Here is a 22717-nt window from a genome sequence, read left to right as displayed (position 1 = left end):
TTTATAATTTAAATGGAAGAAACCAACAAAAAACATATTATATGGAAATCAGATAAAACTGGATCGTGCACATAGCCGCTTTCCATTTATTTCTTCATTTTCCTATTGTCAAAATGAATGTTTTGAGCCGGACTTAAATACTCATATTTGAATTTCCTTGACCGTTACGAGTGCAGCAAAGGTGTGGAACTCGGCTATATTTGGTGGACGTCTTCGCTAAATGGTGGGTGTACCGGCTAGCTGTTGAGCAGGAAATGACCAGTGTGACCAGACGCGTGTCCAGACAAAATGCCAATAGTGCGTTCGGCGCACCCTAACGCCACCCAGAACCAATAGCATAAATTGCCCGACACACGCGAAACGTGCACACTGCTTTGTTGTTGCCCAAGGAGGAAAGTCGCGCAGTGAATTTTTTTCTGGTAATTTTTCTTTGCTCCCAACACTCGCCACGTAAATCAGCCCCACGTACCAAGTGAATAAGTTGAAACGTTTGGAAAAAACACGACAAAGACGATGTTTTGTGTGCCCAATGCAATCGGTGTAGCTAAAGAATAAGTGTGTGAAAAAAACCCTCAGCGAAAAAACAATACACACACACACAGAGACACTGCAGCATGTACATATATTTATATACATACATACACAGGGTTTCTAGCGTGACGTGAAGTGTATATAAAGAAGCGAAATGAAATGAACAAACGCAAAAAGAGAAAAGTGGAGAGAAAATTATAGTGGAAAACACGCAGACATTGTGAAAATGCGCATAGATCATATCGCAATTGTAGTCGTACAATTACCAAAAAGCAAGCATTTTTGGAGTTTTTATTTTCTTTTTTCAAGTTATACATGTTATTTTTTTTTGTTGGCCTCAAATCCATACATATGTACGTCTATGGACTAGAGCGAGTAAAGAGCAGTATACAGATACTCGCTGTTTTTGTTTCTTATTTTTTTGCTGTATATGATTTTTTTTTCGAAGTTATTGAGCTGAAAGTAGAGTGCAAAAACGATTAACGAGCCGAAAACATGTTGTAAAATTCCATTCAGCATTTCCCACCACTAGCAACAACAGCAAAAGCAAAAACAAAGCCGTTTTCGCTCGCTCTCTCTCTCTCCCAATCACTCGTTGCTGTTGTTGTTACTTCATGTACTATTTTTTTTCCTGTGTTTGCGGCTTCGTCATTCGCATGTATATATGTGCGTGTGTGCGTTGCGCCTACGTGAGAGAGCGTGCGTGTATATACCCGCAAACTCAGAAACGCGCACACACACACCCAAGGCGATTTAAGCGCTTGGCTTACACTTTGTTTTTTCTTTTTTTTTCTGTTGCCGTTACAGTTGTGTAGTACATAGCAACATGAAAACATCGCCCAAAAATCATATATACATACATTGTAAAACAGTAAGTGGTTAGGAAATGTACATATGTATGTTTGTGTACATACACCAGCGTGTGTGTGAGTGCTTAATTCTTTTGTTTTCCCTTCTAGACTCTAAATAAATAATAATAACCAAAACTCTGGGTAAGTTTTTAGTTCGTATATAAACAGCTTTTTTGAGCAAAGAAACGACAAGAGAAACCCAAGGGCAGTTAAAGATATAAAAAGTGGGTGAAAAAGGCAACAATACACATGCATACAGTCGCGTCCAGATGTAAAGGGTCGAAAACTCTGGTATAGATTTCGCGGAGTACCTGAGTTTTTATTGCGTCTCCTTTTTCCACTTCCTTTAGTTCCGCTGCATCTTGACTACCTACATTTACGCTTATCCTGTATACATATTACTTCCTGTTTCGCCAAATGTGCCACCATGTGCTTTTTGCTGCGCATTAAGTGGAGTTCTTAAATTGCAGTCGATAAAATGGACGTCTTTTATTGTAAATCCAATAAATGTATGAAAGTAAAAACAGACTATATTTAAAAGCGTTGAATTGTCTAAATAATAATTTCCATGTTAATTAAATATTTTTCACACTTCAATCGCTTCTTAGAAACAATTTAGAATGTCGGTTCTTATGATTCAGAAGAGTTTTGGATAAAATTTTCAGCTCGATAAATACAGACCTATTTGTTGGTGGTCGACTGTGGCGAGCGCCATACGTCGACGGCATTGCCAGCTGTTATCGTTGAAAGCAACGTGTTCTTGTTTTTCCCTGTTTTGGCTTACATGTGTGCCCCTGGATAAGATATGGCAAATTTTGGAGTTCCACACAGCTTCTGCAATTAAAATAATTGTCAATTCTTCGATGCGTGTTTATATAGCTTTAGTTAACGACACATAATTTAAAAGATCCTCATTAGCGACACGCGCCTTTTAGTTTTATGGCTCTCCTTTTTCCATTGAAGATCAGGGATCTAGGATATTTCCAGGCAGGTAGAGAGCGCAAGGGAAAAACGTTCGCATTGCTCTCTGCTGTTGTCTCTCTCGCACGTTCAGCTGCCGTATTTTTTGTTTTCCAAGTTGCAGCTGGCTGGAGGGTGAGGAGAGGAGGGGGCAGCTGCATTTATCTGCTCTTCTCTTCATCTCCGCCTCTCCTTGGGTCATTCCCCTTCTTGCTGTTGGCAATGACGTCGCGTCGCAACGATCGTTCGGTTAAAACGTATTGGAATATTGGAATGGTGGCAGCAAGTACCCCCACCTCCCCCAACACTCGTAATTCAGCTTTCTGCATTCCACTGAGGTCATTCCCTTGCTCAAATGGCACGTTACACAATTACCATGATCGTTGCACCCCGTTTTAAACCTTATTTGGTCTTTAATCATTAAAAGCTTCCCCACAGTGGTCGCCAGATAATGCAACTGCTTAGCATCACATTAAAACACTGTATCTTGATATGTAAATCAGAAAGGCAATTCTGTAGCTTTGTGTGTTCCTCATGCAATGCATTCAAGTAAAATGTATTTAATATTTAATATGAACAGAATTAAATACGAGCATGTGTCAAGTGTCCACTGTACTTAAGCTCGCTCAATGTTTTGAAAAACATACACACATACGATTTTGGATACACTTGAAATAGCAATAACAGCAGTATAACAACAATCCAAGCTGGCGATCAGCTGGAATGTTCGATGTATCGTTCAATTGTTTCTGGCAATGCCGTTATGATTTTGTTTCCAGACCGAGATCCATTCATGCATGCGGGTGCATGACTCACTTACCCAGCTGAGCGACTGTTAGACGCAGAGATGTGCACATGCATACATATCTTTGGATATACGTATCTAGATGTACATATTAGCTCATGTACTTAAATGGGCTTATATCAGCTGTTTCGCACACACGTTCAAGCGAGCAGTGCATAATAGTGCTGCTCTATTTACACAACTGTGCTCCAAATTAGCCGACTACTGTTATCATACTGTAAAGTTTTCTAGCATTTTGTTATTGCTTTACAATTCGCTGGCGCTTTCTCCCTCTCTTTCCCCCGTACACTGTTGAAAAATGCCTGCTAAATGGTGTCAACGAATGGCTACATTTTTTTTTTTACATATATTACTGTGAAGTACAGAGTCTTTCTCAATTATTCACTGAACTTGTGTGTCATTGCATTATTATTTACTAAGTTGAATTATTTAACAGTTACAAATATCAAATACTATTTCAATATTTTGAAATGGTTTTGAAAGTAGATATTTTTAAAGTTTCAATACGAGTACCATCCTTGGATATATTATTACCAAATGGTTTTGTGCGTGCTGGACTTTCTTTTGTTTGATTTGGTGCTTGATTTCACAGTGATTTAGCTTTCACCCATCTGCATATGGAAAGTCTATGGGACTGTGGTACTCAATTACTTGTGTTTGGATTTTCTTTCATTTCTGGGCTCTCCCATTTTTGGAGAGAGACCGACCTTCAGGTTACCCTGTATTGTATTTTCCTTCTTTCCTTTTGCCTTTCCCGAATTCACAGCCTGTGACGCTTTTCATTTCTCTATTTCCGCATTTTCCGTTTTCACGCTGGAAAGCGAGGTACACACGCTGTTTTATATATGTCTCTACATATTTTCATTTTCCTTCCCTGGGCTTCTGTTTTCCTTTCTTTTTTTTCGGCATTTGTTGTATATTGTACATGGGAAAAGAGCAGCCCTCGAATTTGGTGACCATACCACCCCATTCCACCCGGCTTTTATTCTGGTTTTTATGTTTCTGAGCGACCCAATGCGATTTAGGCCGCCCCACCCACTTTCCCGCCGCCCAATTTTTCGCCATCGTTTGGCTGCCCTCGTTTTCTCTGGCTCCTCTTCTCCCCAGCTTCGTCTTTTCCATTTTCCTTGTTCTCTGTTGGCCAAAAGTTTTGGTTCCTCTTTTGCTTCCTTAAAATAAGAAAAATTGCCTCTTTCTTTTATTTCCTTTGCTGGGGGATCCCAAGCGTAGGACGAATACATAGGTATATAGTATCCAATGGATTTGCTTCCTGCTTGGGCTTATTGGAAATATTACTTGATTAGATTGGAAGTGAGTTCATAGACATTCTGCGTAGACGAAAATTCTATCTGGTACAATGCAACTGATTCAAATTAATTATTTAGTGCACTCAATTGTAAGCCATGATTATTAAAATACGAATTTCTTCAAACTTTATACCACAACTAAATTACCACTTTGTACATACTTTAACTTCACCGAGTATCAAGTAAACTTAGTTTTTAATTATGGAAAATGCAGGATATTATGTAGTGTAAGTAAACCAAATGCTCGATTAGAGTGAACCAAACACCTTGACTGTCTTAAAGTTTCTGTTGAAAAATTGGCAACGAATTTTCCTGCAATCTCAGTTCCTGGTATTTTGTATTTTGGGCAGCTCTATTTTTTCCACCCGGCATTTTTATAAGCGGGGGAGGTAAATCTGCATTTTCACCTGCCCCTGTCTGAAATCCGAGCAAAAAGGCAGCTGCAATTGGCCTGCAGGAAAATAGGACCTATAATGGGTTATTTATGGTGGGGATTATGTTAATGGGGATCTATAGTTAATAGCGATGTGACTCTTTGCAGGATTTATATTTAATAGTAAAATGGATAAATGAATTTTTTCTTGATTAGAATTTGAGTAGAATAGCAGAGTTTTAATTACTGATATATTTATGTAATTAAAAGGCAATAGATATTTACTGATGATTGATTCGATATGCAAATAGTGTTGTGCTGTTATTGGTTCAATAACTGATTACGTTTTGATTGCCCATGCTCAGACTGAAATTTAATTAATAATTCAATTTGATATGCCGTCATAAAGTGGAAGTTTGATACTTTCTAGGAGTCTTAGTACCTAAGGACTATAACATATTCAACGGAAATTAAGTCGGGTAGCGATACAAAATGCAGCTTGCTTCCAAGTAATTAACTTGCAGCTTGCCGGTTGCAGCTTGCCACGTTCCACCTTTCGGCGTTTTCCACCCAACGGCCCAAAAAATAGGGCTATCACCTTGCCGGCATCCAGCTTCCGAGAATGCGGAACATCTGCCTGCCTGCGAAGATCCGCGATCCGGGTATCGGGGATCCGCGAGATGCAGCCGGCCACCCAAGAAAGTACGCCTGGCACACTTCCTAGCGGGATCTTAGGTAGCCCACGCGACTGGCACGCGCACCTTGCCTCCTTCGATCTTCTACCTGCCACCCAGCCACCGCCCACTCGCTCGGAACCCCTCCGACGATCCTTAAATAGATCGATGGCCCGCAGGACCTCTTCAGTTGAGTTCCACTCGTGACAAGTCCAACTTGTGTCCTGTGATCTTGTGATTTGTTGTGTGTCTTACATTCAATTGGTTGAAAAACTTAACATTGTGATTATCCCATTATGGATTTCAATTTCGATACTGTGACTCCCTGTTCGACCATGTCGTCCTACTATAACTTTAAGATGGCCAGGTATGTCGTGTTCTATTCAGTCACTTGATTGCTAGTCAAATTATTGTATAAATGCGCATCTTATTATGCTAGTTACTTGTTTTAAGAAATCGTTTGCTTTAACTTATGGTAGGGCAACCCTGGATCAGCGACTGTATGCAATGTGTTAAAGATTTAAGTCTTTATTAAGTATATTTTTAAGTGTTTCAAAAAAATTATTATGTTTGTGTATATTTTTTGGGTATCTACTTGTAAACAATAGCTACATGCAATGTATTCAAATGAATACATTGATTTTTCTTGACGCTTGACAACTCTAGTTTTAAACACTCACACACATATAAATTCAGCTCAATGCGTGGAACGATTTACGGAGCTTCTCTCTATTTAGTTATTGGTTTTTCATTATATTTCGTTCATTGAATCGCGCAGCACACAATTCACGTCTTTGTCATGTTTTTATTGCCATCGTATAAATGTAGAACCACCATTCAACCCCCTCCCCTCCCCCAAGATAAGGGAAATTCAATTGAATCTAAACTAAATCGAATCAATCAACTCTTAGTACCAACAACAACAACAACTCTATCAACTCTTCAACTACTACAACAACTACAACAGCGCGCCTACAAGAACAGCAAAAATAAGCACACACTAAGAGAAAAAACCCATAGGACTTAAGAGAGGAAAGCAGAGTGTGCGTGCACACATGTAAAAAGAACACAAAAGAGCAACAGCAATATTAGTACAACACAAGAAAGTTGAACAGAGGCAGAAGAGAAGCAGCAGGAAAACAACAACAACGACAGCAGCAGGCCAGCTGAGAGCGCTGAGCGCCAAAACAATTGAAAGTCGAGGAAGAGATCGATCGAATCGATCATCGTTCTTAGCCTCAACTCAACTAAACTCCAACTCACCTCATCATCCTTTTCCCTTAAAACCAAAACTCACCTTCGATCGAGGGTGTAACTTTTGTTGATTCGAAAAACACACTCGCAACTCTCAGGATATGTACGGCAACAATAATCCGGGTAGTAACAATAATAACGGTGGTTATCCCCCATATGGCTACAACAACAAGTCGAGGTAAATTTTTAAACTTGAGTTCTTACGTTTCGTCAGCCACATCCATAACTTTTGTGTTTGATCTTGATTCCCATTCGAATTTCAAACTCAAACATTCAGTCGAACTTCTCTTGAAAGTTTTAAAACTATTAAAGTCCCCTTTCTACTATTTTCAATATTTTTGTTTTCATTGATATACTGTGACAAATGTAGTAAATATGTAATGCATATAGCTTTGCGAATCGTTTCGATAAATATTTCTATGCTAGAGAATTTCGACTGTAGTACCCTAGTCCCTATCCCCATTCCCACTTCCCTTCCGCCAATTCTTTCCCACACATATAACACACAAAACGTAAGGATGATACAGTGTTTACCTAATTTTTTTGCTACCCAGATCTCTTTGGCGAACGAACAAAAGACCAAACCAACCTTTTTTTTGAATAGTTTGTACGAAGAAAAAAATTCCTTGTTGCTGGAAAATAGTTTGCAGTCAACGTTAATATTTCGTTTAGACCTAGATTTATTGGTTATGATAGTAAACATTTTTTTTGCTTGTTTGAAATCTCTTTTACTAGCAACACTTGTCGGCATATGTGCATTGGTATTTGTGCAGGGAAGGATGTCGATTGCCAGTCGATAAGATCTTGAGATTGTTATCGATTTGCTGTCGATGTCGCTGGCAAAGAAAAAAAGAAAAGAAAATCATATTAGGTGGTGTTCTTCCCCCTATTCATTTCACATTCACACACCAACACATTGTTTAGTTTTTAGTTCACTTGATTCTTTGTTTTATTTTTGCGCTCTGATATTATCAGAGAAAGAAAGAAAAACAACGAGAACAGCCACAGGAATGGATAACAATAACCGCAGCAACAACAAGGAGGATTTATATAAGTATAATTAAATGTTACATGTGCTAGATGGTGCAATCAATGATAATAGAAAACCAATAATCGATTAAATACAAAAGGCAATTAACACAAACGAACACACAAAACACATTGATAGCGAACCAGAGCAGCAAAAAACAGTCAATCGTTTTAAGGGGAAACCCCCTTGTGAGTGACAGCCCGCCCCTGAAAAGCTCCGCTCCCAATTGAAAATTCATTGTTTGTTTTTTCTTAGAAAACGTTCATTTCCTTCCAAGCAAACCCCTATAAAAAAAGATGTTATTTTTTTAATTACATAGTAATCCCCTCATTAGCTGTATCTACCATATAAATCGTTCGATCTAGTTGTTACGTTTGCGTTGTGCCATTTTTCATAGCATACATTCATGCGCTCGCATTTATCCCACACTCGCACACACTTTCACTTTGAATCAGCTGATCGTCGTCTGCGTGTTTTCGTAATCGCGACATGCTTTATTTTTGTCCTATATTTACAGTTGTATGTGATAAAAGATAAGCAATATGCAAAAATGTTAACCGATCAACGTGAAACAACGTAAAGTAACGCAATCTTCCATATTGATATATATATTATATATATATACACATTAACCATTTATAAGATCGAACTGCATTTACAAAGACCGAACGCGCGCCATGTTTGGGCCATCAGAAGCGTTTTGATTCCGCTTGGAATCGAAACTTGATATATTTCTTACATATACACGCGTAAAACAAGGCAGATACATGTATCCGTATCTGGGCAATTCGTTTGTGGCAAGAGGATTATAGAAACGGCCTAAAAACGTTCTCATCGGGCGGATTGTGCAACCTAAACAGTCTCACAATGTACCGGTAAATGTTCTTAAAACTCTACCTCTCTCTTTTATCTCTTTTTTTTCTCTGTTCCACACTTACTGCTTGGCGTAACTGTACCAACAAATAAATAGTTATTTTTGTTGCCTTAAATGCATTTTGTTTCGTTTTTTTCGGTCAGTTTTTTTTTCTCGCCTCGCATTATCCATATATCTTCCATCGCCAGATCTTCAATTAGAACGTAAGCCTTAAGTTTTGCCTAAGAAATGACAAATTGACTGTTTTTTGCTGCCAAAAAAAACCCAACAAAAAATATGAAAAGCGGGGTCAAGAAGTGGTCTGATTTCTATAATGATATTCCTAGGGCATAAAATAGATGGCGAAAAAATGGAGAAAATGCAGAAGCAGCGTCATTCGTGACATTTATATGCGCTGCTTCTTCTTTCCCCTTTTTTGGGGTCGTATAATTTATGGCACTTTATACAGCAGTCGATGAAATGTAAACAGAGCAGCCACAAAAGGGCGCCCTCTCCAAATTTAGTGCATCACGTGCTTTGCGAATATTGTGTCAGGACCTTGACATGCAGTAGCCTTAAGTTATGTACGTATGGTTGTCCTTTTTCCACGCATGTGTTGGGAGATTTTACAGTTTATAACTAGCCTTAAGCACCGGTTGTTGTTGTGGTTATTGCGTCGCCATCTCGCTCTCACTCTTACCCCCCAATCCCTAAGGCCCTAACATATCCCAATGCATATAGCCGACAAATTGCCTTTACCCCCCAAAGTTCTCTCACTCTCTGAATCCCTATGCTGACCATCTCCCTTCCTCTTGCGAGAGTATCAGCAGAAATGAGTAAAACCCATAAAGCAAATGCAAATGCAACATTTGCAAAAGGTCATAAAATGCCGAGCAAAACTACAAATACTAATACATCAAACCGCAAGCAGAGCAGCAGCAGAAGCAGCATCGCATCAATCAACAATGTCAACAATCAACACCAGCGCAGAGTGACCTTGTCAGCGCATATTTGAGATTTTTTAGTGACACTTTTTTTTACTTTTTTTTACTGTGCAATATAAAAACAAAAGCAAAATGGCAAAAGAACAAGAAAACAACAGCGTAACTTTTTCAAGGAGTAATTGAGACTTTTGTATCTCACCTTTTTTTTATTGTGCAAAATGAAAACAAGCTCATGAAATTAGTGTGACCTTGCCAGCGAGTATTTGAGATTTCTCAGTCTCACTTTTTTTTTTCGTACATATAGTGAAATTTAAAACATCCAGCCCACACAAACACACATACCCCAGAAAAACACCCAACTCATAAACAAGAACCAAAACCCCCTTCTAGCAAAAATTATGTAACGCCCATCATCGACGTTGTACCGCAGCTGAATTTAATCGTGTGTAGACATTTTTTTCCACAGCCCAGAAAGAAGCAGCCACCATTATCACCGAAAAGCGAAAGACACTCACTGACTCTTTAGATATTATGTAGTTTTAATTTGCACGGGGGGGCAAACGCGCCAGCTCCGCCCCCCATGGTCTCCTCGCCATCGAAACGCAATGTTTTTGAATCGAGGACACCTCCAAAGCCCTGTAAGTAACAAGACTCTAAGACTCTTATAGCCAAAGGCAAAAACCAAATATATAATATAATGGAGAAATATTGGGGAAACAGCTTATAAAATACTATAAAAATCAATATAAGCCCTAACTTAGACCTAACCGTATGAACTACATCTGATCTGCAGTCAAAATTCGACGTGGGAAGAGACTGCGATGTCCGAAACTATTAAAAGTCCCTAATCCCTTTTTTTGTTAATGTGATAAAAAAAGTGCCAAAAGTGATATATTTTTTTTTATTTTTTTAAAGTGAAAATGTGCTCCAACACAAAGTGTCCGATATTGGAAATAAACAATGGGTTACTAGTATAGTCCCATGATTATTTTTTTTCTTTTTTTTCGGTGATTCGAAAGTACAAAAAAAATACATCATGTTTTTTCTAAGTGCCAATATTTAAAGTGGAAACTATGTTTTCATCTTAAGGCAAACGGGGTTTTGCAGTATTTACGGTTGAATATAACTGAGGGATCGTTTGAAGGGTCAGGCTACGTTATATTCTCCAAGAATCTGCAGAATCTCCGGATTAATATTTCTCTGTTTTTTTTTATGAATATTTAATGGTTTTCTCATTAAAATTAAACCTAAGTCTTATGACTTACTGCATGTACTCTGCAGCAAGTTTTTAAAACACATTAGTCGTAAGCCTAAGTTAGTAGTAAGAAAAGAATCGTCAAATCATCCAGCGCCAAAACATTTCTTAATCATTTTAAAGATATTTTCAAAATAGCTAATTAATATATAGTAGATTGCGCTTTATACATATAATTTTGATAATTTTTAAATGGTATTTTACCTGAACCAATAACCAACAACACCATCATTTCTCTGAGTGCTAATCGTTATTTTCTCTTCCCTAACGAATTGGAATGGATACATCCTATAGCGGTGGGCGTGGATTTGGCATGTCCCATTCTCTGCCATCCGGAATGGTTAGTATTCATTACATTTATATACTCATTCTTACGCCTGAAATTTATAATTATTGTTAGCGATAAATTTCCATTTTCAATTGCATGAAAGCAATCAAGTAAATGAACGATGAGAAAAAAGCAATTCATTTGAAACCAAATTCAAGGCAATGCATTTGATATTGACTGACTTTTGTATTTTGTTTTGTTCGGTTTCGTTTTTGATAATCATAACAATAATAATAATATAAATTTTATGCCTTTTACTATTAATAGTTGTATGTTATTGAGTTTGTCTCATGAACGCTCTGGGGACACACGCTTTTGAATAACCAACAAATACTAAAAACATAACTGAATTATTTTATGGATGCTGAACAATTTCATTTTGGTTTATTGATAATGATGAAAGTCAATTTAAAAACTTAAAGTTTGCAAATTAAACAACAAAACCTAAACAAACAGATACAAAATAAACATAAACCAAAGAAAACTCAAATAGCAACGACAACACAAACAACTTATAAATATACAAAACCCTTAAATAGAATAATCTAAACAATGAACACACAGAAATACGAATGCCAAGCAAAAATACTCACCTCACCTGCATGAGCCATGAAAAACAAAGACACTTTTTAATAGAAATACCTCTTTAGGTATCGCCCTGCCACATTGTCCGTTTCCCTTTCCGCGTCCATTTCCGTTTCCGCCTCAGCTTGGGCTTCCGTTTTGCGTTTTGCGCACTCTTTACTACACTGACTAGCAAAAAATTGGATACACTTCATATCATGGCATTAGATGACACGAGAAAGGCTATATTGATAAAAAAAAAGAACCCATAGCATTATGTCCATACAAAATTCACTTCATGTTCATCCTAACCGCATTAAAAAAGAACAAAAATACCATTGTCATTATATTTTTGCTTCGCACTGTATATCTGCCACCTCAATGACACAGACCCTCAGAAAACACACCTTCAAAGAAATACTTAAACAGACTTAACACAGCACACTAAAGAAAAGCTCAAGAAAACTAAGCAAGGGAAGAAACATTTTATGCATTTCTTGAAATTCCATGTTTTTTTTCTTTGGTTTTTGCAACCCTGTGAATGCCGTTTAGCTCACACAAACAAAAAACACACACGGAAGTACAGTGAAGCAAGAGAATGTTTCGATTTAATGCTTTAAATCAAAAATCAAATACAATTCAAAATCGCTGCACTCGAGTTTCAAGCACGCCCTTAAATCTAACCAATGAAATTCAATGAAGTAACGATTTTTCGGGAGATTTGCATTTGGAATATTGTTACCGTTAGCGTTTTTGTCGTAGATTTCTACGTTTTAAGCCACTCCGAACCTTCGCCACCTCATCCACTAACCAAGTTGTGTGTTGTTGTTGCTGACCCGAAAGCAACAATCGATATATGTATGTACATTATGTGTTCTATATCGATCTCGAGAACTCGAGAAATATAACAACCAAGCAGCAGCCAGTCAAACCGAACCGAACCGAACCATCCAATCCAATCAATCTACTAATAATCAACCCCAAGACAAGCGAAATGAGGCCTTCTCACAACACTAGAATATCTTTGTATGGTTAATCTGATTACAGTCACGTTATGCGTTCTCGCCACAGGATACAGAATTTTCATTTCCAAGTTCCTCGTCGCGTCGCGGTTACAATGATTTCCCCGGCTGCGGCGGCAGCGGCGGAAATGGTGGGAGTGCCAATAATCTTGGGGGCGGCAACATGTGCCACCTGCCGCCGATGGCCAGCAACAATTCGCTGAATAACCTCTGCGGACTGTCGCTGGGCAGCGGCGGTAGCGATGATCTCATGAACGATCCCCGGGCAAGCAACACCAACCTGATTGTCAACTACTTGCCCCAGGACATGACCGATCGCGAGCTGTACGCCCTTTTTAGAGCCATTGGACCCATCAACACGTGCAGAATCATGCGAGACTATAAGGTAAGCGTCTTTTTCCAAATACATATATACATCAGATAGCTCCATATTCTCAATCAAATACAAAACCTAATTAAATCCCATCCCACTTACCATTCGACACAGACTGGCTACAGTTTTGGTTATGCTTTCGTGGATTTCACATCGGAAATGGACTCGCAGCGTGCCATTAAAGTACTGAATGGCATCACAGTACGCAACAAGCGGCTCAAGGTAAGATCTTTCAAGTACTCCAGTAGGCCAAAGAGTGAGATATCTAATGCGTTCTTATTTTATATTCATAAAGGTTTCCTACGCTCGTCCCGGAGGAGAATCGATCAAGGACACCAATCTGTATGTGACCAATCTGCCGCGTACCATAACCGACGATCAGCTGGACACGATCTTCGGCAAGTACGGTTCCATTGTGCAGAAGAACATCTTGCGTGACAAGCTCACAGGTCGTCCTCGTGGTGTGGCCTTTGTTCGGTGAGTGCCCAATATAGTGTAATATGGTTAAGATGTGCAATCAGAAGACTAAAGAAAGGGTCTGTTTATGCCCACAATCGAGGTTCTCTGAGTTCAATGTTCTATACTATTGTGACTACAATTTCATTTAGAAGTTGTGGAAGTATAGAATTGGTGACTCGAATGACCATTGAATGCCTTTGGCCAACTGTATTATGTTTTTCCCTTATTATTTCGACACCCGGCTCATTATGTGTTTTCTTTCTTTTCTCTCATTTTTATAAACCATCGCTCATTTGCCATCATCTATCGGTGTGTTATTTTGATCGATAAATCAAACTATATAGGTACAACAAGCGTGAGGAGGCCCAGGAGGCCATATCGGCACTGAACAACGTAATACCCGAGGGCGGATCGCAGCCGCTGTCCGTCCGGTTGGCCGAGGAGCACGGCAAGGCGAAGGCGGCCCACTTTATGTCGCAGATGGGCGTGGCTGCGCCGAATGTCCCACCGCCGCCACCACCACCGCCACCACATATGGCCGCCGGATTCAACAATATGGTGCACAGAGGTAGATCAATAAAATCACAGCAACGCTTCCAAAACTCGCATCCCTATTTCGATGCCAAAAAGTTTATCTGAAATACAAATATCCAGAAACAAATACAAGATGAAACACACAAGCCAACACACAAGTATCAAGAGCGATCTGCTGGGTATATAGTGAATACATATATACCACTTAATCTTGAGAGTGTTTACATCTGAACCCCTTGATTAATTTTGTTTTTTTTTTATTTTACTATCAAAAACAACAACAACAAAACAGCAGGCTACGTAAAACAATCCAACCAACAACAAACAAATCACTAACTAACAACCAACAACAATACGAATGCATACTTAGTTTTATTATTTGCTCTTAACTCGGTAATACGTAAATGATTCAATTTATTGTTGCAATTTCGCAGTGCATATATATTATACTAATATATATGTCGTATATTTGGATAAAAAAAAAACAGAGATTGAATTGTATTTTAATTTTTTAGTGTAATTGGAAATAATACAAAACTCTTAAAAAAAATTAAAAATAATTATTTGGAAAACTTAAAAAAAGTAATTTTTAGATACTAACCTACAACTAAATAGAAAACCGAAATCTTGACGTTTTTTGTTTAGGCTTAAATCTTAAGCTTTTCTTTCACAACTCTGATAACAACAGAACACACAAATACACACACACACAAACACAAAGAACCAAGCATACCGGTAAACTAGCACTTGAAGAAAAGTTCGCGTAGGAGTGTTGGTCAAAAGCCATTTTTTAAAACAATTTTTTTTATGTGTGTGTGTTCCAAAGTGGAAATTTTTTTTTTCCCCCGGATACAGCACAATAATAAAACATAAAGCAGCAATTTTTTTTATATAAATAATATAAATGCACATAATGAAAAATATATATTAACAACAAAGAGATAAACCAACCAAGGACTGAATCGATACCTAACTAAAATAGCAAGAAAAGCATAACCCACAAAAAAAATTATATATATCCCCACTTAAACGCAGAGATTGTGCAATTTTTTTTCGATCCTGAAGTTTTTTTTTTGGTAAATTTTTTTCCTGTTTACATAAAAGACTGGTGCGAGACTACAGATGATAAAACAAATATTGCAACCAAGCAATCAGAACTGAATTATAAAAGTAAAACAAATCTCGATATAAAATACAAATCTAAAGGAGTAAAAATTACTAAAGCGTTGCCGAGCATTACCCTGTAACCCCTTTTAGAACCACTACCTCTTCAGCATCTTCAGATCGCATCAATAATATTGAAATCAAATCACGCCTTTTTTTTTGGTTTTAATTTGCCCATCTATACCAGCGACAACAACAACTACAATCTACTGCAAAATAAACAACATGAAAAAAAAACAAGAAAACCCAAATATTTCTGTTTTTCAACTGCTATCTTCTATCATCAACTTTATCCCATATATCGACAAAAACGAAAAACACAAATAATTAACAAAAAAAAAACCTATTTAGATATACTTATGATATACATATATATTTCTCTATATGAAACCTATTCTATAAAATAGCGTTAAATTTTAATAATTATTTAGTTTGTAGTGCGTTGAAAGCATTTCAAAACAAAAATCAAGTATATAAAACAAGATCCCGAAAGTGTGACAAGAGAAACTGAATATAATAAAAGGCGAAAAGCAAAACAAACATAAAACCAAAAACCAAAATCGCAATTTTTTTTTATTTTTTTTCAAGTTCAAGCTAATTTGAAAAATGCAGTGTTGGAAAATGCCAGATGCATCTGGATGTCATATACTTCACAACGGGAAGTTTTTCTCCCAGACTCCTTTCACTATTTTTTTGTTTTTCTTTTTTATTTTTGATCTTGCTTATCTGCCTTGTGTGTGTGTGTGTTTGGTGTGAGTATGTGTGTACGAGTGTGTGTGTAGGATCGAGAGAATGAGACGGCAGAATATCACCATTCCCCATCTACCACGCGTGCGTGCAAGAGGGTACGAACGAGAGCGCGAGTGCAGATTTTCCGTTACAGTTACAGTACCCAGGCACAAGAGACAGAGAGAGGCGGACGACTGTGTGACAGATAGAGACACTGTGAAAGTGATTAGAAAGAAGTGAAAGGCGCATGGTAAGTATGCGCGCACTCAACCGAAACGATAACGGGGTGCTGCCAAAAGTCACACAACCACCCCTCAAAAAAAGAACCTCTCAGAACCCCACTCATAAACCTGCATTTTTTTTTTCTATTTTTTTAATGTGATTTTTTTTATGAATGGATCGAAATATCAACGATAAAATAGACACGAAACTAAACCCATATTGTTGTCGCTCTCTATGAACCCATACACCCCTTTATCGGTTCCAGTGCAAAAAAAAACAACTTTTTTTTCAACTTTTTTTGCCAGTGTATTTCATAATAACATTTTCTTCAAGTGAAAACTGTGTGCTAAGCTATGTTTTTTTTTTTGTTACTCATCTCTGCCTAGTGCTCTCAGAAAAACAAAATCAGAAAAATCGCATAACAAATTTTTTTTTTATATTTTTTTCCGTGTCAGTGTTTTCAGTGTGAATATTTAAGGAATCAATTTTATATATTTATATAATTACCTTTACAATAATTTCTGCCAAAGCCAAGCAACAAATGTGCAAACCTATCCGAACTTATTTGTAGATATTGCTTAACCCTTCATTTATTTTTTTATTTGAAACCTTAATTTACATTTTTGTAAAGCTTTTTGTTGTTGTTGTTTTCCATTTTATCAAAATATCAGTTGCATTGTTTTATTTTGATTAGAAAATAGCTATAAAAAAAACACGATTAGATTTTATTTTGGTCTTTATGCAAAAACGCTGTTTTTGGGGAAAATAACACATTTAATTAAAACCAAAAATAGGAAAAAGGTTATAAAATTAATATTTTAAATTATTTTATTTTTTAATATCAGCCAGATCGCAACGTTTTGTGTTAAGCTTGTGAAAGTGTAAAACGATATCCTTGCAATACAATGCTCATTGTGAAAAGATGTTAACATTCCCCTGATCAATGGCAAGAATATCCTCGAACTTCGGAAATGTTCGCCGAAGACAGTTTGGATTGAAATTACTCATTTTTAGTTTGGTTTAATTTTTTTAGCTTGACTTTAGTTACTGGTCTCCCATTTTCAAGTTCAACCGTAGTTTGTGTTTCTTATTGTATTTCGCATTTGTTGTTTCCAAGCCGTAGATACTCTATTGTACTTTTATCTACTCACCGCACTAACCCCGAACCGATCGCTTTTCCTTCCTCAGCCGAAGGAAAAACGACCGACTTAACTCATTTTCATTGATTGTTGTTGACAAAAGAAATGTTTAAAAGCAAAGAAAAGACAAGATCTTAATAATTGAATAATCTCTATAAACCAAAAAAAAAATAAACAATCTATTTATTCCCTCATTTCATCCAAAACCAAGCAACCCCACAAAAAACTCAATATGCGCCGCAACTAATCCAAGTTGTACAATTTTTTTTTCGTTTTGTTCCTTTTTTCATTATAGACGGAGCTATGGAAAAATTACGCTCATTATTCGATGCTATATGCGATGCTATCTTTGGTCTCGATAGTAATTATTCCTTTTTTATATACTTATATTTCTAATTAACTACTCCTAGTCGTAAACTAGCATAGTTTCATGTTTTTCTACTGCAGAAAAGCAAATAATTATAGAGCTTTTTATTTGTTGAGAGCCCTTAAGACAGATCTAGCCGAGAGATCAAATAACAGAGTCTATAATTGATATAAGTAGAGTCTATCAAGAAGAGAGCACACCCACACAGACACACACAACACACGCACACTCATGCGCTCCCACATAATTGAGAAGACAGAAAATAAATGTTCAATTTCAGTTTTTAAATTTCTCATCAATCTATATAAAATATATATTTATAATGAAAAAATACATGCAATGAAGCCGAATTTTCTTTTTAAAGCGTGCCATGTTTTTCGTTATTACTTTCTCTCATGTCATCATCCAGCTACTAAACCATCTCTCTCTCTAAAAAAAATGGATTTAGTTACCAGGCTGAACTTTTGGCTCCTTGGCATTTGCTCAAACGCTTTTTTTTCATTTGGAGCATCTTTCCGGGACGTAGAACGCTATTTGGAGAAGTTCCAATTGAAAAACTGCCAAAAAAAAAAATTGTACTTCTAGATAAAACCCAATTCGAACTCAAATTGAATCAAAAAAATAAATAAATAACAAATTTAAAATTCTGATGCTGGCCTTCCCAAGAGTTAAATTGCTAACAAAACCTGTGTTTGCTTGTGCTTAATATTCACCCCTATGAAAACTAAAACCGAGATCTCTTAGAGCCCCTCGTTTGAAAAGTTTTGTTTACTGTTTTTCATTAGATTATCGTTTAATCCAAAATCCCCTAACAGTCTGCTTTGTCTGCTCTGCGAACTCCTGTTACTTCATCAAAGTTATCCAGTTCGTAAATGTTTCTCGCTAAAAAAAATTAAACTAAACTAAAAACCTTTTTAAATCTCCAACTAGATATTTATAAACAACTATATACAACATGTTTTGCTTGCTAATGTTCTTTGAACGCACTTGAATATTTGTATGTGAGTGTTTGAAATACGCCCACAGATCAGTCACAAACACAAAAACACACATAAATAGACCATCACCAGATCAGTCATCAATTTATTTTGATAACACCAATCCAATTCCCGTCCCATCCCAATAGTTCCACAAAAACTGAAATGGAAACAGAAAACATGGCACGTTTAATGAAAATTACGAAAACCCTTCAATCGTGTGTCTTACCGAGTGGGAAAACCTTTGTAATCAAAAAACAAATAAATATAACGCAATTACAAAACTTCAGCTTGAATTAAAACTACAAAAAAATCCCTAAATGTAAATCAAAAGTAACAAAAATACAAGAAAACAAACAACAATAAACACTAACCCAACACCATCTAAAAACAAGAAGGCAAACAAAACTCTCTAAAAAAAATACTAAACCTAATTAATCTCTCTCACCTAGGCTAGTTAAGTCAGGGCTCTACCAGAATGAAGGGATAAGTTATATATTAAGTTTTTTTTTTCTAATGTATTCGTTTATATAGAGATAGAGCATGATACCTTAAAACACTATTGAAACAATATACTAATAAATTTTGTTTGTTTTTTTTAACCTTTTCTTCGCTTTCGCACCTTTTATCAATCTAGGCGATAACTTTGCCGATTTGCTTGACGGATTGTACCGCAGGAAGTACCATTATCCTTACTTATAATTGACACCGCAACAGCAGCAGCAACTACTACAACATCAGCAGCAGGCGTTGGGCTTCAACAGTAGCTCCAATAATAGTATTGGCAATGGTAATGGCAACGAGAGCAACATGCTACTTTACCACCAGCAATACCATCAACAACAACCACAACAACAGCGCCTGGGCAATGTTGCTGCTCACAATATAAGTCCAAATGGAAGCAATAATAACATTAACACGACGAACGCCAATAACATTAACTTCAATACAATACGTCAGAATGGAGTTGCTGCTCTTCACTATCTGCAGGAGCAATTGCAATTGCAACAACCGCAGGATCAACAATCACAGCAACAGCAACCATTGACTATGCCATCTTCGCCGCCGTTTCAACAACAATCACGCCAATCACACCACAATGGCAGCAGTAGCAGTCTTGGCAATCAGTTGCTTGCCGTAAGCAACAACAATAGCTTCAATAATAATTCCAATCACTCCAATAGTTTTTCTGGCAATTACACCAACGGTAGCACATTCACCAGTAACGGTGCCATTAGCAGTAGTAACTTCACCAACAACCCCACAAGCAGTGGCCACTTTGCCAATAATTCGGCGGGCAGCAGCAACTTCACCAACCATCTTTCTGGCAGCAGCAATTACACAAACAGCAACGGAAACTTTACCAGTAATGCAGCTAGCAGCAGCAACTTTGTGAACAGTGCAGCTAGCAGCAGCAGCTTCTCCAGCAATGTAGCCGGCAGCAGCAACTTCTCCAGCAATGCAGCTAGCAGCAGCAATTACAACAAGAACTGTAGCAGCAACGTTGTTGGAAACAGCAATACCGACAGCTGTAGCAAACACACCAACAACACTAATAATCACCACACATCGCCGCAGCACGACTTCAGTTTTAATATGTCGACGACTGAACAAGAACTGCATCAGCAGACACTCAAGTTGCAACAGCTGCATCTTAGCAACAGCTTCAACACCACCACAGCAGCATCAACAACATCAGCGGCAGCATCAACTTCCACTTCAACAACGGCAACGGCATCATCCACAAACTCCGCAAATGTCGGATTCTTATGGCGTACATAACCAGAGAGTTGAGAAGCGTATGATGAAGGCAATCTTCAAATTATAAATTATATATAAAAAATTTATATATACATAACTATGAATACCTTATATTGATCATCGTAGTATCAGCATCCATCGAAACCATATACAACAACCCAAATTTTTATGTTCTCAAACCACAAGAATTAATTTACTATTTTTTTTTTCTATGTTCCTCACTTTAACCCTTATGTTGTAGTTGGTTTTTGTGCTTTTTTTTTGGAGGAATCTTTTTTTTCTTTTTGTAACTAGCACTAAGGCAAGACACGTATATGTATACAAATCATAAATAATTATATATATTCATATATATATATATAGAATGGGAAATCGACGAAGATCTTTTTTTGCTTAAATTTAGAGAAAAAACCTATGAGAAATACATTTTTTTGTCACATATTTATAACGTATAATCATAACGAAAAACGTCAAAATATATTATGCAAACACACACATATATATCTATAATATATAGCATACTTATAGGCGTGATGACATAAGCTCCGATTGTTTTTTTTTCTCTGTCTGAAACTGATTTTTTTGGCGCGAACTATGCCGCAACAACGTACACGGCCATCGTGTATGTTTATAGCTGAAGTTAATCCAGATATATGAATACATATTATTTTTTTCATAATTTATAAATCCAATTTTTTTGTCTATATTATACGTAACGAAATGGCTAAAATGACTGGACATGCTCAAGTTTTCAGGCTGTTTATTCATACATATAAAACGAAAGCAAACAACTTAGCTAGAAGTATGCTTGAGTAGGAGTAGGAGAAAGAGAATCAGACAAAATTACAATACAAACCCAATTTTTTTCATAGCTATAATGAATATGTTTTTTTTTTCAATAAGTATAAATACTTTTTTTGAAATCCATTTTTTTTATTAGTTTATTTTACGAAACAACTTGAGCATGTAACAGCAAGAAAAACAAAAAGTAACATTCAAGAAGCGACTAACAAAGAAACGTGATAAATAGCCCGTCAAAACGAAAATCAGAGGAAACCGAATGGGAAAGATGAAGGAAAATATAGAGACACGATCGAAAGTAAAGAAAAACACACGTAAAATCATAGGAGTGACTTGGTTTGATTGCTTAAACTTAATTCGAGAAAACGCATGGATAACGTTTTAACTTTGTTTTTTATTTTTCCTCTATGTGTTCTTATATTTGTTTAACACACTTTTCGAAATTCTAAATTGGCCAGTCACTCCACCTGCAGGCAACAAATATTTTTTTGGTGTAGGTACATAAGTAAATGAAAGAGAACCACAATTTGTAAACTACAAAATATGCGTAATCCTTTTTGCAAAATTATATCAATACTTTTATTAATTACTTATAAAGAAACAAAAAAATTGTGAAAAAATTTTACTTTGTTAAAAAACGGAAAAAAAATCAGAATTTCAATTTTATTTTATTATTTTACTACCATGTCTCTGGCTTAAAACAAATCTTACAAGAAAATAAGAAAAAACATTATTTAAGGCAACTTAATAAACATTTTCGACACAAACAGCATTCCCCTTGAGTTTTCTCTTTATTTATACCTTTGATTAAGCTTATAAAAACTCTGTTCAGAAGGTTTTTGTTTTCCCCAACTTATGGTGACACATAAGTCAACGAATTAAGAGTAGTAAACAAAGACTAGATTTAAGCGAAACTTGCAGAAGGAAGAGTTAAGATGCAAGACTCACAGTAAACACTTACAGCTTGGTTGTGCTGAATACTAAATATAACGATTCAAAAACAAAGCAAAAACAAATTAAATCCGACAGCGCGCACTAGCGAATGCAAACAATTATATACAAAATCGAAAGCGAATATTGAATCACTATGTAAGAAACATTCATTCTAAAGCCCCTCCAGTCGGGAAGGCGGCGTCGAACTCACTTAAATCGAATGCAAGAGTCTCAACCACAGTAGCCTTAGTGAGTAAGCGGATATATAGATAACGAATATCGGATTAATCGGTTTAATCGGAAGCAGAGCGCATACATGCATATGGCACCTTATGCTATTGATTGTCTCGTGTAATTAGATTAGTGATTAGAAGTCAAGGCAAACCAAAAGTAAAAATTAATTCATTTTTTTCTTGGATAGCTAAATGAGCGAATATTTTTTTGTGACTATTTTTTGAGCATGTGACGAAAGGCAAATCATAAACGAACTTCATTTTTTTTATAAGA

General features: G+C 36.7%; 1 protein-coding gene across 1 annotated transcript; it reads left to right on the top strand.

Moving 5' to 3' along the window:
* The first annotated feature begins 320 nt into the window (after nt 1–320).
* Nucleotides 321–21540, top strand: LOC6551711 (rho GTPase-activating protein gacU). The gene is given in 9 exon segments (XM_026981875.1): nt 321–419; nt 6413–6933; nt 11132–11177; nt 12801–13136; nt 13239–13346; nt 13420–13601; nt 13928–14151; nt 17667–17732; nt 19353–21540. Coding segments are annotated over 8 exon segments (2184 nt in total). The 5' UTR covers nt 321–419; nt 6413–6856; the 3' UTR covers nt 20498–21540.
* Nucleotides 21541–22717: the final 1177 nt, after the last annotated feature.

This window comes from Drosophila erecta, unplaced genomic scaffold, assembly GCF_003286155.1.
Source record: "Drosophila erecta strain 14021-0224.00,06,07 unplaced genomic scaffold, DereRS2 tig00000126-arrow-pilon, whole genome shotgun sequence".
NCBI classification, from domain to species: Eukaryota; Metazoa; Arthropoda; class Insecta; order Diptera; family Drosophilidae; genus Drosophila; species Drosophila erecta.
The sequence above is the reverse complement of the archived record's forward strand: the minus strand, read 5'-3'. Positions and strand labels throughout refer to the sequence as shown.